General features: G+C 41.2%; 1 protein-coding gene across 8 annotated transcripts in view; it reads left to right on the top strand.

The window, feature by feature from the left end:
- The window catches only part of Smarca2 (SWI/SNF related, matrix associated, actin dependent regulator of chromatin, subfamily a, member 2), a 164,217-nt gene that overhangs the window by 133,871 nt on the left and 12,627 nt on the right, over positions 1 to 17,719 (top strand). For 6 of the 8 annotated variants that reach the window (XM_047525129.1, XM_047525132.1, XM_047525131.1 and 3 more), the window contains 2 exons: positions 3,274 to 3,491; positions 11,573 to 11,626. In XM_047525129.1, the coding sequence (XP_047381085.1) occupies positions 3,274 to 3,491; positions 11,573 to 11,626 (272 nt within the window). Of the gene's footprint in view, positions 1 to 52; positions 83 to 1,330; positions 1,427 to 3,273; positions 3,492 to 11,572; positions 11,627 to 17,719 lie in introns of those variants that run through there. The other 2 variants (XM_047525136.1, XM_047525135.1) reach the window with 2 other exon arrangements.

Below are 17,719 nucleotides of genomic sequence, written 5' to 3'. Positions count from 1 at the left end.
CTCGTACTCTTGCGCAACACGTCACCAGTCGGAAACTGGGGGTTTGCTTCTGTGATTTATTTCATTATTGTGCTGGTAAAAGGTTTGGAAGGGAATTCTTTTATGGGGTAGTACTTTTAGCATTGTGTAGCAAGTTTTTTGTTTTGTTTTGCTTTTTTTTTTTTCCCTTATGCACCCCCCCCCCAGCGCTGAGTTGAGTTTTAGTTTGAGCTAGTTTAATAAATAATCTCTTAAAACAAAAGAACAGTTTATCTCCATGAATAATTTTCCTGACATGCAGGAGAAATCTTACTCTACCCTTTAAGTGCGAAAAGCATTGGGAAATATGTAGTGAATTGATTTCCATTAGAAAGAGACCCTCAGCCATCAGAGCCTGACGCACTGCATATGGATGTGGTTGGGGTCTTTGGGGAGGGAGGAGGGAAGGTGTTTTGTAGCTCTCTGCATTCCTGCATAAAGCCTTAATTTAAGGGGAATAATGGTCAGTACTTTGTGTGTTTCCTTGTCATTCCAGGACCTAGATTTAATAACAATCTGCACGTATTAGCAATTGTAATAAACATCTCTCACTAGTTCTGTTTGCAATTTAATTTGTTTCAGCTTCTTAGCTACTCACAGATTTAGAGATTTAAAAGTCCAAATATCACAAGCTTATGCTTTTGTTCCCTTTTTTCACAATTAAAGGGGGTGAGAGTAAAATAGTCTTTTCACAACTTCCCCCTCTTCATTTATCCCACTGAAAAGAAAAACAATGAAAAATTTTACAGCATGAAACTGAAAGTGAAGTATCACAGTTGTTCGGGATTTTCTTTAAAGAGAAGAATAACATTGTTTTAAAATATTTGATCCTGAGAACATGCACATTGCTTTTACTTACATGCATCTAAGGGGAAAAAAAATTGTCTTCTGTTTTAAAAATTGTTGGAGACTGCTCCCAAACCATGCAGCATATTTTTTTTTAAAAAAAGCACAAGAATGAGGCATAAAATACAAAAAGAAAGCATACCTTGTTTTAATTTTTTTAAATAAAATTTGAATATTAATTTGTTTTCTTATTGGCTTAATTGTTAAAATCCTGGCGAGAATCAGAAACCACCTGAGCTAAAATCTCTAATTCTGCTGCCTGGAATAATAAGGGGGAAAAAAATATGATAAGTAGTTGTCAATATTAAAACAGGCTGAAGGAGGAAGGCTTCGGGCCTTGTAGTAGGTAGAATGAAACAGCAGATTTGAGTATCCACAATCCTTTCAGTATTAAATTTTCAGTAAAATAAAATTACTTGTATATGAAAACATAGCCTTTCCCAGCTCTCTTTTTTTTCCTGATCAGCTGATGAAGAGACTAGCAGCTCGCTGCTTTGCTGGCTTGTTAATTTTATCCCCACTAACTGTGATTTCCGATAGCCGGCCTGCTGATAGTGGTAAGGTAAATATCCTTTTTCGTTGCCGTCTTGAAGATTCAGTAGAAGTACATCGCAGGCATGTGTAGGTGTGTAACACATCAGAAGCCGGTGTTCTCCGTATTTCTGTGTGCGACTGGGTGCTTGAGGAGAGCAATACCATTAACTGTTGACAGCCTTGCATGCTGTATTTATTATTAGCATGTTCAGCCTCCAAGATATGCGGGACAATTTCCTTTTCTCAGTCTTTGCTTAGCTGCAGTGTGTTTAGCTGTATAGTGGGTGTCCTGCTTTTAGGCAAATGAATATTAATGAAATAATATGCAGCTTTTTTTTTTTTTTCCTTTCTTTTTCTTTTTCCTCATAACTCATCAGCTCTTGCCTCCTTTATAGTGGTTATCTGAACACTGTAGGATCGTGATGGAAATTGTCTTTTGATTATTAAGGCCTAGGCTCAGGCTGTCCCTGAGGATTCTGTCTGTGTGCATGTTGCTTCTATGGATTTGCACATTTGGAGGATGCATAGGAAACATTTTTTTTAATCCCAGTGGCATTTTTAACATGCCAGGTTGTTTTGTGTTCTGTACCAGGTTTTCTTCACAAAACCTTTCTTTTTGCAGGAGGCATTGTATATAAGTGAAAGAAATTATGTCTGAGCTGTAATCACTCTTTATATTGATTGTTATACTCACATGATCATAAATATTAGCCATGTTTGGTGCTGTGGAGAAATGAAGGTAATTGCCTTATGATTAGAGCTCTTTCAGCTACGAGAAAGGATTGATTAGCATTTGCATACTGGAGGCAATATTGAGAGGCAGGAGGAACAAATAACAACATCAGTTATTTTGTATGAGAAAGCAATCTCAAAATGTAATTTGAAGATTTTTTTAGAAAATTTCTTTTCCATGATCAGATTTTCTTTTATCTCTGTGTGTGGTTTTGTGTTCTTTTTCTTCCCCCCATTTTTTCCCCTTTATTTTTCTTCTTAAGTTTTGAGACTTACCAGAGGGAGAAAAAAAAAAAAAAAGTTTAAACTTCTGGGTCTGTCACATGGATCTTTTAGCTCTTTATGAACAGGTTTCTTTTATACCTGGTTGTTTTTATAGCTATTTTATTATCTCTCTGCATTAGTGCTGCTGGCTCTGGTTTAAAGCAAGCGTTTGCAGGTAATTGGAAAAAAGTGTGTGTTGTTTGTGAGTGTGTGTGTTCTTTCTTTATCGGGTGATTTAAGTGTGTTTACCAAGGAATGTGGCTTTGCACTTCCCCGTTTCCTTGTTTACTAATTGCTACGTTAGAACAAACTCTGGGTAGAATTTTGATTTTATGTTGTGAATCATGACTAAATTGATGTAAAACCTTACAGAAGAAAAGGTCAAAGCTTGTCTGATTGTATGGGTGTATTCTTAGGGGATTTTTTTTCCTCGCCTACCCCTCCTTGTTTGTTTACCTTCCCTCCTTACTATAATGAGACAATGAGAGTCTTTTTCTCATATCGAGCTAAAATTTCATGTGGCTTCAGTGATCTTCAGGCACTTGAATGTATAGATGTTTTAATTTTTGTCATATCTTTACCATGAATGTCTCGGGCCTTCAACTTATTTTGCTTATGAAACTGACTTGGTTTAAAGATGCCTTTATCCAATATGGTGGTGGTAGTTTTTTCTTCTTCCTTCATTGATTACTGTAAACTTGTTTTTACTTTTTTGTTAGTTTCATCTTATTCTATTTATTCAAGATATATACACACGTGTGTGTATGTGTATATATATATATATTATACATGTGTATATGTATATCTTGAATAAATGTATGTAACTTGTCTTGATTATTTTCCTGTCTTGAATATTTCTCCTTTGTTTATGACTAACAGGCCATCGAAGACGGAAATTTGGAAGAAATGGAAGAGGAAGTACGGCTTAAGAAGAGAAAAAGACGAAGAAATGTGGAAAAAGATCCGGCAAAGGAAGATGTGGAAAAAGCTAAGAAGAGAAGAGGCCGCCCTCCAGCTGAGAAACTATCACCAAACCCCCCCAAACTGACAAAGCAGATGAACGCCATCATCGATACTGTGATAAACTACAAAGATAGGTGAGTGCTTCACTTCTTCAGCCCCATCACCATCCACCAAGAGCATGGGTGATACTGCCTACACCAGATTCATGCAACTGCATTCTTGGGTTTAAAGGTCTGTCTCTGTGTTTCATGACTTTCTCTCCAAAGGTGTGAGTTACTTTGTGCCATGTCAAGTGGCCACTGCTGCTATTTGGTATCATGTTTCACCATGTATTATAAAAAGACAGGAAATGAGTTTAGATGACAAAATTTTAAATCCAAACTGGGAGAGGATCCCTTAAGAACCTCTGACATAATACCATTGCTGTCAGAGGGGTCAGGATGACAGAGTGGCATTACTTTTGGAGGTTGACTTGTCAGAGAAAGGAGGATCCTCATGTATTTAAGGTAAAGATGTCAAGTTAAGGCTCTGTTGAAATCCATGCTGATGCTTTCTTGAGAGCACTGTTCCCTCTTTCTGTCTTACCCTTGGGTTTCTGAGCACTTGTTTGAGTCATCTTCTTTATAATTCTACAGAGTCAGCCTGATAGTTCAGCACACTTGTCTCTTTTTCATGGAACTTGGGGATGTGCGCTGTGAGAATCTGCAGGGGACACTTCCCAGGCTATTTTAAACAATGAATAATTATTTGGAAACCAAAACAGACATTACAAGGTGTCCATCAGTCCTATATAGTTTGCCTGTAACTAGGCAAACTAGTTAGACTGCATTTTGGTTAATTGATGTTGGTTAATTGATTTGGTTTCCACTTGACAATCATGTGACAGTGTTTTCAATGAGATCTCATCTCATTTCCATTGAAACGTAGGATGTTTTGGTTTCTAAATTGAGTGGCGGTATTATTCGTTTTTTAGTTACCAGAGATTTTTTATATTAACTGGGTGCTGTACACCTGGATGTGTTTAACACAAGTAAGTTGTGATTTTGATTTTTCACTGTGGCTTTGGTATATGTATTACCCTAAGAAGGGAGAACTTGTTAGAAAAATTCAGTAACAAAAACGCAAGAAACTTTCTACCTTGAAGTTGTGTTCTTCAGATTTTCTTGGCTGTAAGGAGTTCTCAGAAATGGTGAAGGGGTCTGTAAAAGGGTCAGAATTTCTTGCCCCCTTCCCCTGCCAGGTCTCTTAGATTTCATGCTCTGTTCTCGGTATTTTCCTAAAATTAAAAAAAAAAAAAAAAAAAAAAAAAAAGCATCCCCTATAAGAATTCTGAAGTGGCCACCAAGGACAGCCCCATGACAGTGAGTTTGGATCCGCTGTCCACTGACAGAGGGGAGTGATGGTAATCCTAGAAGGAAGGCTTGACCACAAGGCCAGTCTTTGCCCAGAATGAATGTGAAGACTTTCCTCCTGTAAACCAAGGATCAGCAACTCTCTGCCAAGTTTCTGCTCACCCCCAGCTCTGTTTCTAGATTTCCCATAGACAGGAAGCTTGGATTATTACACCTTATTTTATCAGCCCCTGGTGTAAGGAAATTATTACTAAGGAGAGAGTATCACTCTGCACGTTCTTCTAGTTTTTTTTGCCTTCGTCTCAGGAGAGTGTAACATCTGTTTCTCTGACCAGATGTGCCTTGGTATTTGACAGGCATTTTGTTCATTGCTCGCACAATGAGTCTAGGGCTCTTGTAACTCTGAGAAAGTCTAGGAAGTCTTCGGAGACTTATAAATGGGCCTCTGATTCCAGGGTGATGGCTCTGTCTTCCTTTAATGATGCTTCAGAGGTCAGTCACTGGTGGGCCAATGCTGCCAACTGACTGTTTTATTTGGTTTTGCATTTAAAAGCCAGTACATAAAATTTGTACACTTCTTGTCTCCCCTGGCCCACCTTCATGAAAAACTTAAAAATCGGGCAGCATTCTGCTGGACTTTCCCTAAGGCTGCAATCAGTGGGAATGGAGGAGTGCCACCCCTGTATTTGAGGCATGAACCTCTCAGTTGCCACCATCCCCATTCCTCCCCATCGTTTCCCCTGTGTAGAGCGTGAGTTGCCATCATCACCATCCTTTTCATACCTCGTTCATGTCAGCTCCAGCTCCATAGCCCTCAAGTTTGTGACTTGCTGGCATCCATGGCTGTGAGCTAACTGCTATCCTAGAAACCCTCCCCAAATGCAGGGTGGTGTGAGGTGCATCCGTTTAGCCCCACCGAAGCATGATGGCACCCTGGCTCAGAGCTCAGCTCCTGTCTTCATGTATCAACCTAATTTTGAATTCCTGACTTTGGCTTTCACCAGCTATGGGACACTGGGTAACTGACTTGCCTGAGCCTCAATTCCCCTCTGGAATTGTAGTCATGCATGAGTTAAAATAACCCAGGTCCCTTGAACAGTTTAATTATTACTAATCAGCCTTTGAGACTGAGTGGGTTAATCAGGTAGGTGAAGAGACCTCTGAGCACTGTGAAGAAAATGTCCTTGCTGATACTGGTTTCCATGGTTTTATTTCCAGAAAGAGAAAATGCAGTTTCCCTGGGACTATTGAACATGTCTTTTAGATATATTGTAGGTGAAGGATATTTAATTCTTTTATCATGCAGGTATTGAGTAGTTTTCCCTTCCCCTTTTCCTGGCTTTATGTACTCTTTTGTTTATTTACATTTTTCCTTAAGTCCCCAGGACTCTTTCTGTTAGTGCCCACATTCAGGTACTTTAGACTATGCACTAAATTTCCCACTACTGAATGTTTCATGTATATTTTATATTAGTGATCCTCTAGAAAAAGCACTTACTCTATTTATATTTTGTATTTCTCTTACCAAACTTGGTTCTCAAGTAGGAGGCACTCGAATTGGGAGGGCCTTAATTAGATACAGTGTCATATTTTTGGTTCATTTTAGAAAACGCTACTGGGAAATGTACATCTCGCTGTGTTGAGATTTTTTTTTGTGCCATTAAAGTTAGTTACTAATATAGTAACTCAAAGTATCTGGAAAAGAAATACCCTACCACATTAACCTCCCTCCTGTCACCTCCATCCTCTGTCAGGGCCCCTACGGTGGTATGGATTAGCAGTGTATTAAATAGGAATTGCCATCTATATTTAACAGATACATAAGAATTAATTAGCTCTCATGAGGCCGTTGTTCAAAAGTTCTTGCATGATTATGGGACAGATGTATCTTGATATTTTTATAAAGACCTAAGATAATTTAAGTTGTCTATTTTTTGCTTTGTATTCAGTCTAGGATTTTTTTTTTTTTTTTTTTTTTTTTTTTTAAGGAGGGTGCTCTTTTAAAAATGTGACCCTTAAAAACCAGTGATTCTGTGTGATTCATAAATGAGTTGTTACTGGAGGTAGTGCTTGTTTGCTGCTACTGGTTCCCATCATTTAATTTCCCCAAATAGAAAACTTTATATCCAGTAGTACTGGAAGGCTTTGTTTTGACTTGTTTTACCATGCTTTGTTTTCTGCTTAGAGGACTTTAAAAAAAATCATATTCTCAGTTCATCTAATACTTAACCTGTGACTCTCTATTTCTTCGAAAAGGGATTCATCCCAATGTGCATTTGTACCCTTTAAAATTTCCTGGGGTGAGATATAGAATAAGATGGTGCAGAATAGGGCTGGGATTGTGGCTAAGTGGTAGAGTGCTTGCCTAGCTTGTGTGAGGCACTGAGTTCTGTCCTTAGCACCACATGAAAAAATAAACAAAGGTTAAAAAAAAAAAAAAAAAAAGAAGATGGTGCAGAGTAGGATCCAGGGGAGCTATTCCAAACCCAGAGGCATGGCTTATTGCTAGTTGGCCAAAGGAGAAAGAGAGGCCTAGAGGCATTATTAAAATTGAAGGGACTCCCACAACCCAGATGGGTCCCCCCACACCCTCTTACAGTCAGTTATCCAGCCCCCCTATGGACACTCACTGTTCTAGGGGGCAGTTCATGACACTGAAGGACATCTCTGAACACAATAGTTATTTCCTACATTAAAATAGATCAGCCCTCTGACTTCTTAACTGTTTGTTCTACTTGAGCCTTCAGAGAATGAATCCAGTCTCACCCAAGAAATGTCATTTAAAATATTTAAAAGTGGGCATCTGGCGCACAGGACCCTTTTCAGATTGAAACACCTTCCTTTGCTCTCTAAGTGAGACTTTGACCCTACTAGTCCACCTCCCAGGCACATTCTTTTCTTAGTGTCCCATTTGAAACATGGCACCCAGTACTCCAGGGGTACTTTGGCAGCTGAGGGTGATTACCTTGCTTATTCTGGACACCATAATTCTGTTAACATAACGCAGTAGTGTTTTTATTTTTTCCAGCAGCCTTGACATAGAGCTAATTTACATCTAACATAGGACTTGATGAAAATCCCACTCCTGCACAGAACACACACAGGGGTCTTTTCTCAAGTTGCCAAGGTTAACCATGAACTGAGCATTAAGTTTTTTGACCTACTTATTTTATATTTATTTGTGTGTTGTTCCTCCTTATTGCGTTTTGTCTCATTATTCTTGCCTATGTGTGTAGCTCTGAATTCATATATTTTTTAAATTATGTATTCTTGCCTTCCTAAATTTTTGTCCTATGAAGACTTAATATTAATTAATGTTGAGGTACTTCTAAAGGTCAAAGTTCAGGGCTCTATGACATGCCCCTGGAAATACTGCAGGCCGATGTGAATTTACATACTAGTAGACCTGAAAGTTGATGAACCGTCAGTCAACTCACAAGGTCATGCCACCTTATCACCTACATTTATCTAACCTTTCTCAAGGTTATCAGGAGAGGCTAAAACCAAGATACAACATGTTTGTAGCCTCTGCAATCTATCAACCCAGAAACCCTGCCGAAAAAGTGAAATGAGGTTAGCCTGCCCCAGCTTTTTCTTAGTACCTCCTACTGGTACCTAATGATGTTATTTATCTTTTCTAAATAGCCCCATGGCATCTGAATAATTTCTTATAAGTTTTTACCAAGGGTCAATATCAAGCATTACAGTCTCAGGTTTCCTTTCTCATTTTGAAATTGGGACATTTACTTATCTCCAGTCTTCTGATTCCATTTCCATTCTCTATGATTTCCTACACATTATTAGCAGAATCCATCTACACACACTTTCAGGATGTAATTAGTTTGCAACTGGACACTTGAACTCATTTGAAGCACCTTGATATGCTCTTTTTATCAACTCTTCTATCAGGAGCTATTGTTCTGCATTTATTAAGCCTTGCTTTTCAAACGCAAGTTTTGTTCTCATTACTGAAGACTTTGGAAGCAGAGTATGAGTTGAGTGGCCTCATCTCCTCACTCTCCCAATTTTTTAAGATGAGTTATTTGCAGGCGTATTCCTCCTGGTTGGCACAGAGTGTGGATGTCAAGTTCAGCTTTGAAGAGGGATGCAGGGATCACTGCTGGCACACAGTGGGGCTGCAGGGATGGCAGCCACCTGGTTCCTGCCTCCCTCTCACTCTTGAGACTCTACTCTTTCTCAGGCTGGGCCTGCGTTTCTCCTGCCTCTGATTGTAAAAAGGCTGATGGTATTTCTAAGAATGGTAGTAGGCCTCGGCTTTTCTGAATTTAGCTCTCCTTGCACTGGGGGAAATCGTTCATTCATCTTGGAAGTGTTTCCCACGCTGTTATTTCCAGCACTGTACTGTTGAATCCAGCCATAAAGTCAAGACTCCAGGCACTTGCCCCTGCCAGTTCACCACACAGTGGAGGGCAACACTCTTGTCCTGATATCCTGGAATGACCCTGGGGGACAAGGAAGGCAAGGTCATGTGAGCTCCATTATATGAGGATATAATGGCCATATGTGGAATTTATGGTCATTTGGCAGGGGGCAGGGGAATATTAGGCCATCATAATGACCTTCTGATAAACTAAAGGCAACAGTTTCATTCCATTCTAGTACCTTTTGTAGGATTTGGTGTTTGATACATCTAATTGTACTAATAGTACTCATTTAACTCCTGTACACACTGAATAATAATTTGAACTATTCCCCTTATTGTAAGGCTAGGCTACTATTTATAATCAACCCATTTGCCAGAAAGACTGGACTCTGATTAAAAAATATTAACTTGCTCCAAGGTTTTCTCTCCAAAGTACCCCACTTGAAGTGCATTTAGGTTTCTCCTGGGTTGAAGACTTTCTCACATTGACTATTATCATAAAACTTCAATCCAGTGAACTATTCATACCAGTGTTCACTCTCTTTCTGAAAACAGACTTACAGTAACACCCATGTGAGAAGCAGATCTGTCATTACTTAGCATTCTTTGTTGTTTTTGTTTGGCTTAAGAAAAAAATAGAAGTACAGTCAGATTTCTGACCTTACATGTACTCATTATCATAATGATTTGAAATTATTCTGTTAGAATTTCCTTTCTTCAGAACCTGGTATCCCCATTGAGTTGTAATCTTTGTTAGTCTTGGATCCTGGAATCAGGTTTGTCTGTCTCCAAACTGTTTAAGCATATCCTGTAAAATGCCTGGGATAGTGTTAGTCATTCCCTGGTTTGTCTTCCTTCACTATTACATGTCCTAGGTGACATGGTCTGCTTCAGCTTACAGATCCTTTCAGTCAATACCATCACTGAGGTCCAAAATGTGAAACTAAAAGTTTTCCCAGTTCTGTGCCTTATTTCTGACACACACACGGACACAAGTCCCTTGGATGTACCCACAAGCTTCTCCAAGGAGCTCCTCCCTCTGCCTCTTCACAGGCTGTCTTCATTAGGCCCTTCCCACCCTTGGCCTGGCCCGAGACAGCCGCTGGCTGTCTACGTGTCCTGTCTCCAGTCCATTCCTCTTCCTGCCTTCTTTCTGAAGCACATGATCTGATCATGTCATCCTCTTCCTTAAGAACTTTCAACTGTGTGTGGTGTCTGTAATCCCAGCTATTTGGGAAACTGAGGCAGGAGGATCACAAGTTTGAGGCCAGCCTGGGTAAGTTAGCAAGCCCCTGTTTCAAAATAAGAAATTTAAAAAAGGCAGGGAATACAGCCCAGTGGTAGAATGCCCCTGGGTTCAGTCCCCTGGGTTCAATCCCCAGTACCGTACACACACACACAAATAAGAATTATAGTAATAGAATTTTTAATAGCTTCCCATTTCCTGTCCAGTGATGATCAGACTTCTTGATGTAGGAAAAACACTTTCACCTTCTGAACCTCACCTTCCCAACTTTGCTTTCCAGCGTGTCCCTGCTCTTCTGTATACCTCCAACCCTCCAATTAATTCTGTATATTTGGAATAGAGCATGCGCTTTTCACGCCTCCACTCCACTGTTCTCGCTGGTCCCGGTCTGAACGCCTTGGGCTCAAAGGCAGAGAGAGGCGGCAGCTCTGTGAAGGGCAGGCGTAGGCCATGTCTACCACAGGGGGCCGTCTTTGCCTAGAGTAAGATCTAGATGGGACAGAGGGTTTTTCTAGGATGTGTCCAACCTGACAGCTGCCCCCTGCCACCACACAAAGGGACACCCACATCAGAGTGTCAAAAATCCTCATCTGAAGAGACTTTCCTAGAGGCCTGCAGAAGGGCGAAGCCCTCAGGTGGCAGCTTATTTTCATTTCCAGTTGAAGATCACTCATTCAGTGATCTCTTCAAAAAGAACAGAGTTCTAGGAAACAGAGCTGCCTGCTTAGTTGGTGTTCAGAGGCTGAATTGGCTGATGCTTGGAACACCCTCCATATGCTGGCTGCTGTACCAAAGCTGCTTTATCCTACTTAGTGTCACCAGCAACTCTCTGAGGTAAGTATCATCCCCATCATAAAAATGAGGTGCCAGATGCAGATGGGCTGACATCACCTTCGCAGGATCTCACACATCTCTAGCAAGTGACCACCAGCCTTCTCTAACCGTGGATGGGATATGTGTGGAGGGAAATGGGGCTAAGGGAACAGGACGAAGCGGGAAAAGTCCAAAAAGGTTAGGAAATACATTTCCTCTCAGTTTTGGAGAAATGTGTACTTCTTCATATTGAGGTTCCAAACGTCACCTTGTATGATCTTCCCAACCACACAGGTAGGGGAGGAGACAGGCTTGGAAAGTGAGGTGAACTCCTCAGGTGACCCAGCCTAGGAGGAAGGAGCCAGGCGGGGAGAAGGACCCAGGTCTTCTGACTCTAGTGTTCTTTCTACTCTACCACAGGTGTAACGTGGAGAAGGTGCCCAGTAATTCTCAGTTGGAAATAGAAGGAAACAGGTCAGGATCTGTCTTGTATTCCCATGCCTCTGAATACAGGTATCCCCTGGTACAAGAATGAACCAATTCCAAGAATCAGCCTTTGGAAGCAACTTGCTCTGGTTGCCCCTCAATTGTCCCTACATGGAGTGGGGGGGGATGCTGGCACAGATATTCAAAGACACCTGTCATGCTTTTGAAGTTGTTTGTGCTGTGTTTTAATCTGGAAGTGTCCATGTAGTACGTGCATGCCTCTCAAAGGTGGTGGGAACCATCCTAAAGTCAGCCCACCATGCAGCAGCTCAGAGATGTGGCTTTCCCTGCCTCCCCTCCCACCGCAGCCTCCGATGTATGTTCCCTGGGTTTCCCAGCTCTGTGCTTGGTGTAGAAGCTTAATGCAGAGCACCTGTGGTGGCTTGATCTGCGTGATAGGAAGAGGCGTGCCCGGTCATGCCATTCCGCATTCTGGAGTGGATCTGGCCAGCGTGCAGCCCCACTGCTGAGTCGCCTCCTTTGCGTGCAACTGGCTTGGCTTTCAGAGTGTGACTGCTGGGCCTGCCTGTTGTGCAGGGTGCTGAGCGTCCTAGGCCAGTCTGTCTAAACTTTGTGCACCTTCGCTTCAGTTGAGCGGGAAGCAGGAATGCTTTCCCATTAGAAAGGCTATGAGGACTGGGTGATGTTGGTTGAGTGGGAGAGACGGGCGTGCCTGATGCACCAGGTGAGAAGTTGTTATTCACCTTTGAAATGAGCTTTTCTTTGCCCTTTACAACCAACCTGTACTTTTTGGAAATATTGGCATGTTGTTTTTCCATCCATATTCCAGCTTTGTCAACTGATCCCATGACATTCTGTACACCACTTTGGTTTTATTCTCTAGTAGTGCAAGAAGCTCATCTAAGGCCAAAAGGAAAGAATGAGGCTGTATCCTGTATTTCAGGATGAATACCGTCCACCAGTTATGGCATCCCTCTTTATATGAGGAGTTAGGAACCATGGGTGATTTGTACCTACCCAGGCATGTGTGGAGATGAAACTGATGATCAATGATTGTCAATTTTTGCTATTTTTATTACAGTTCAGTAAACCGATTAATCCTAGAAATTAGACACACAGACCATAGTGTCTACTGAGAAAATGGCCCCATTTTTGCCATTATGAGGGGGAAAAAAAAATCGGTCTGCATTTGCATTTGGGAATTGAAATAGCAAACATTTGACTTTGCAAGTTTGGGCGGTTTAAATAAGGAACCGATTGGTGGGCACATCCACTCCCACTGCCTAGAAAGGAACCTGATGGCCTTAGAACCATGACACAAGCTAAACACCCATCCCTGTGAGCAAGGACCGCCCCAGATCCTTTTTCACTTGCCCCTTTTCCTCTCTTCCATCACAGTGGTCATGTGACCATGAAAAGTGGATTAATAACTTTAAAGGGTATTGCAAGTTCCCAATGTCATGCCTGGGCTTTTTGAGGGCAGATGATTTAACTGTATGTACTTAGGACCTAGATAAATCCATTTTCACTAAGTACATTCAAACTGTCATTTCCAGAGGCAGAGCAGGGGGCTTGGTGACTGCTTCCTCTGGGCTCTTTGGAACCTGTCTTGTCCCTTATTGTCACACATGCTTCCTTTCCCCATAAGCCTGAGCTGACAACGTGATGTTCAGAGGCTCTGTTATGATGAATTAACCCTTCCTTCAGAGCAGTTTTTTTTAAACTTCATGTTTTCCAAAGCACTAAGCATTTTCTGTGTTAGTCTCTATATAAGTTTTGAAAATGGAAAAAAAAAAAAAAAGTGAATAAAGTGGAGTGTCCTAAAGCACAGATGGAAAGAGCTGGTAATGCAGGCTGGGGATATAGCTCAGTGGTAAAGTGCTTGCCTGGCATGCACCAGGCCCTGGGTTCAAATCCCAGCACAGCAAAAGAAAATAACAAGAATTCAGACCTAGTATGAATAAGATTTGTGCATGGAGAGGAGCGGTGGGGTAGGATGGGGCAGGAATAGGAAAAAGTTCAAGTCCATTTGTGGGTGGAACAGGAATTGCCCAACTAGACGAGGGTGAGGAGGTGGAGGATAAGAGATGGTGTGCTCAGCCACATGGGTGTGGGCAACCATGGGAGTGTGGAAAGCAGGCTGCCTCTAGAGACCACAGGTAGCCCAGTGTGACTAGGTGGCTGGTTTAAGAAAGGAGGGGGTCAGCCGGGGTGAGGCTGGAGAGGCAGCAGAGCAGACAAGAGGAATACTGGCGTTACCTTCCAGGACTGGGGTCTCTGTGCACCTGTAGTGACTGTCAATAGCTCTGTTTTGAGGAGACAGGCAAGGGACATGAGTGCATTCATGTTTGGAAATAGCACTTTGATAGTGGAAGATGGAGTGAAGGAGGCATCAGTTAGGGGCATGTCAGGTGGGAGAGGATACTTCAAATAAAGAAGTGGCAGTGGGTAGGAAGACAAGGGAAGACATACTCCAGGTACAAGTGATAGATTTGGGGTACACTGGATATGAGAGGAGGATTTAGATAACTTGGCTTTCTGCTCTTGAGTGATAAGTGAATAGTGGTAGTGTCTACAGGAGAGTAGATGAAAGGAGGGTTAACGTGTGTGAGGCATGGTATATGCATGTGTGCACACATGTTACCCAGCCCCACATATTCCACAACAGGAAACCTAAATTCTCTCCATGGCTGACTGTTAACAGCCCTTGCCATTGTGATTATGTTGTTAGTATTGACCTCTCCTTCAGGATCAGCCAACGAGGTTGTTTAGACAAAATTTATTTTCAGCATCTTTGGCACCAAACATTCTGTATTTCTTTAAATGGGGGAGGGAGACTGTTATGACGGTCTTTCATGCCCAAGCACCTTTGCCTTCAGTAATTCTAATTAGATTACAGAGAAATTGCAGTGAAATAGCATTGCGATCAAGTGAATTTTTAGGAAATTCCAGCTCTAGGTGAAGAGCTGTTCTTCATTCATTCTGTGTATGAGACACTGTGGACTCAGCATAGGTTTGACAGTTTGCCTTGTAAAGTAGCAGCCTGGTGAGGTCATGAGCTTGGTCCCTTGTCTGGGACGATGCCTCTCAGAGTGTGGTCTTCCAACGCTACTCTTCCATCTCCCTCTTGGAAAGTCCCAGTCCAGTCAGAAATTGGGGAGTCTTGCTGGGAAGTAAGCTGCTTAACTCTGTTTAACCCAGTGTTTCCCAAACTCATCTGACCAGTGAACCTTCCTTTCAGGGTCCACCATTAATCATCTCTTAGGCAGGTGTGCTGCGGAGCACACTTTGAGAAGTACTGAATTAGAGCTCAGATATGACATTTAATTGAGAGAAAATCTACTCGGGGAAATGTGGGTTCCAGTGCTTTATTTTGCCATTACAAATACTGATACTTTAAATGTTTACTGGAGCAGGCTACTGTGACTCCTGGTGACTTGACACTTATTTATGGTGCTCAGCCAATTATACCCACAGACAGCAGGTGGGTAACCCACAAATACCCTTAGTCCGTCTGCTTTCAGAGGCGTAGAAAGCCTCCCTAGCTTCTAACAATTAGCCTAGTCCTGAAGGCCCTCTCCCCAGGGTCTCTGCCTCTCCTGCTCCAGGCCAGCACCCACACTAATGACCCTTTTTTTGGAGGGGAAAGAGTCCTGGTTGGAAATACCATTTTTTTTAAACAGGGTATATAAACTGTATTCAAAACCATTCCATAAATATTTTGATACAAAAAACGGATTACTCTGAAAGATAGCAGTTATTTGGGTATACCTATCCTTGTATGTTCACCCGAAGAATCTTTTTCCTTACTTTAAATTCACGACTCATGATGTCTGTCTTAAGAGTTTACTAAATTGGCCTTTGTAGAAAAAGCAGTGCTCTGGTACCTGCCACGATCCACCCTTGGAACAAAGCAGCCTTTTGGAGGTGGGCACAGATGGAGAGGCATTTGATTCTGTTAGTCTGCAAAAGCTTTGTGCTTTTGAGTTTGGTCACAATTCAGTCAAAAGCTTTGAAGCATTTTTACTATTAAGAAGTGGAGACACAGCACAGATGAAAGGACAGAATATTCCATAGAAGGGAAGCTCAGTCCTGACACTTTGGAAGGAAAGAAAGAGATGAGGTGGTGAAAGTGAGCACTTGAGCCCAGGGAGGCAGCAGTCCATTTAGCCATCCTGCTTAGTGGGACGGTGGGATGCCATGCCTCTACCTGTTATTAGGAAATGTCAAGTGAGGGGGAAAAGGGTAGAAAACTAGACGTCTTCAGTCAATATTTCTAAAAGTCAAGGTGATAGCTGGTAAATCTCAAAAAAGTCTCCTCAAAATGCTTGTCAAAAAAACAAACAAACAAACAAAAACTTTTTCTGAAGCTCATGTCCTTTTGCAAGCACCCATGACTGGTAAATGCAGTAAGAGAATTCTGAAGAAAAAGCTAAGAACTTTGTTTAATAGGTTCTTATGTTTGCACTATCTTAGGTGAAATGTTAATGTAGTTATTTTGTTTATTTGGCTTGACTGGTAGCACTAAATGATGCCAATTGGTAAAATGTGCTCGTCTTGCTGATACAAATAAAATTTGGTCATATGACCCTTAGATATTTATTTGAGAAAAGTGAAACTGGATTTTTTACTTTGAGCAGGCTTTCAAAGAAGATGACCTAATATGTCTTGAGACCAACGTTATGGATAGTATGGTTCTAATTTACATTTGATTATAAATCTTCATCTGGTGAATTAGAGTCCATTATTAATGTTTGTTTATGCTTTGGCACGTCTCCTCTGGCCCTTTTTTATGTCTGTTTAAAAGTCATGAAGTCGTCCTACACTTACAATTTTATAACCTGTGGGTGTTTTCTTGTTTTTTTTAAATGTCATAACAAGCATTTTTCCCATTCTTTAAAAGCACACAACTGTAGAATCCCTAGCATTCCATTTCTCTTGTCCTTTCCCTGATTGTTAAACATTCCAGCTGCTTTGAATCATTTAATTAATTTAAACAGTCCTCTGATGGACACCCTCGTGTCTGCATCTTTTATCTGTTTCAGCCTAGAGTAAATGACTGAAGTAAAAGCATGCCTCAGAGTGTGCCTGTTGAGATGTGGGTGAAGTCCTGGTGCTTTTCTTGCCAAGACCAGTGGGGCTTTTACATCTCCGGACAGGGCAGCTCTGCCTTGTATTAGCCAGATGGATCCTTTTTTCTTGATAACTGAGGAACATAATGTATCAAGTCGGTCTTGATCCTTAGGGGGATTTTAACAACTACCAATTCCACAACCAAAAACAGATCTGCCCCCATCCTGCTGTTTTGCTGTTGCTTCTCCTGTGCTTCAAGAACCTTGGAGGTCAGGTCCCAAGTTTGTTATGAATTCTCAATCAGAGGAGATGTCTGTAGTGAATACTGAGTGTTTGCAACACCTATTTTGGAACCAACTCAGGTTTCTGAATGTTCTCTGGATAAGGGGGTACCACTGTGGTCTCGAGGAAATTCTTCAGCAGTCTGTATTCAGCTCCACAGGAGTTTGACCCTGGAATGCCACGGTTTTCATCTCCTGCCCTGAAATGTTGACCCAGCTTTTAAACTTTTCTTCCCACATGATTTTCTGTGTATGATTCCTTCAGGACTGTAACTTTTCTGTAAAATCCTTTCAACCCCAAGTGAGTGTTCTAAATCATGACATCATTTTCTTATAGAGTTAAGATAGTTACATTTTTACCTTCACTAGTTATTGTAGACAAAATTTATTTCGGCTTGGTTGAAATCACTTTTTCAGAATTATCTATTTGGAATAGTTAATCAGCTTGGGCAGGTGAAAAAAAAAATAAATGGGAGGAAAAAAAATAAAGACCCTCACCCAATATCGATCTTCTTGCTTTGTTCTTTTGGAAAAAAGTAATCAAAAGACATTAACAGCCAGTATATTAAAGGAATAGGTTTTCTTAGCTCGTCTTTAGCATGGCTGTACTATACCTAAAATGTCATCAGTGGTAAAGCTGATAATTATGTAAAGTGTATAATGTATTCAGTCTCCATTTTTACAGTCATTTTAGGAGAGAGATGAAAATACTGCCTTTTGGTTTGTGGAGGTAATGGGAAAAAAATTGGTTTCCAGATGAAGCATA

The sequence above is a fragment of the Sciurus carolinensis genome, chromosome 14, assembly GCF_902686445.1.
Source record: "Sciurus carolinensis chromosome 14, mSciCar1.2, whole genome shotgun sequence".
NCBI classification, from domain to species: Eukaryota; Metazoa; Chordata; class Mammalia; order Rodentia; family Sciuridae; genus Sciurus; species Sciurus carolinensis.
This window is presented reverse-complemented; position numbering and strand designations above follow the sequence as displayed.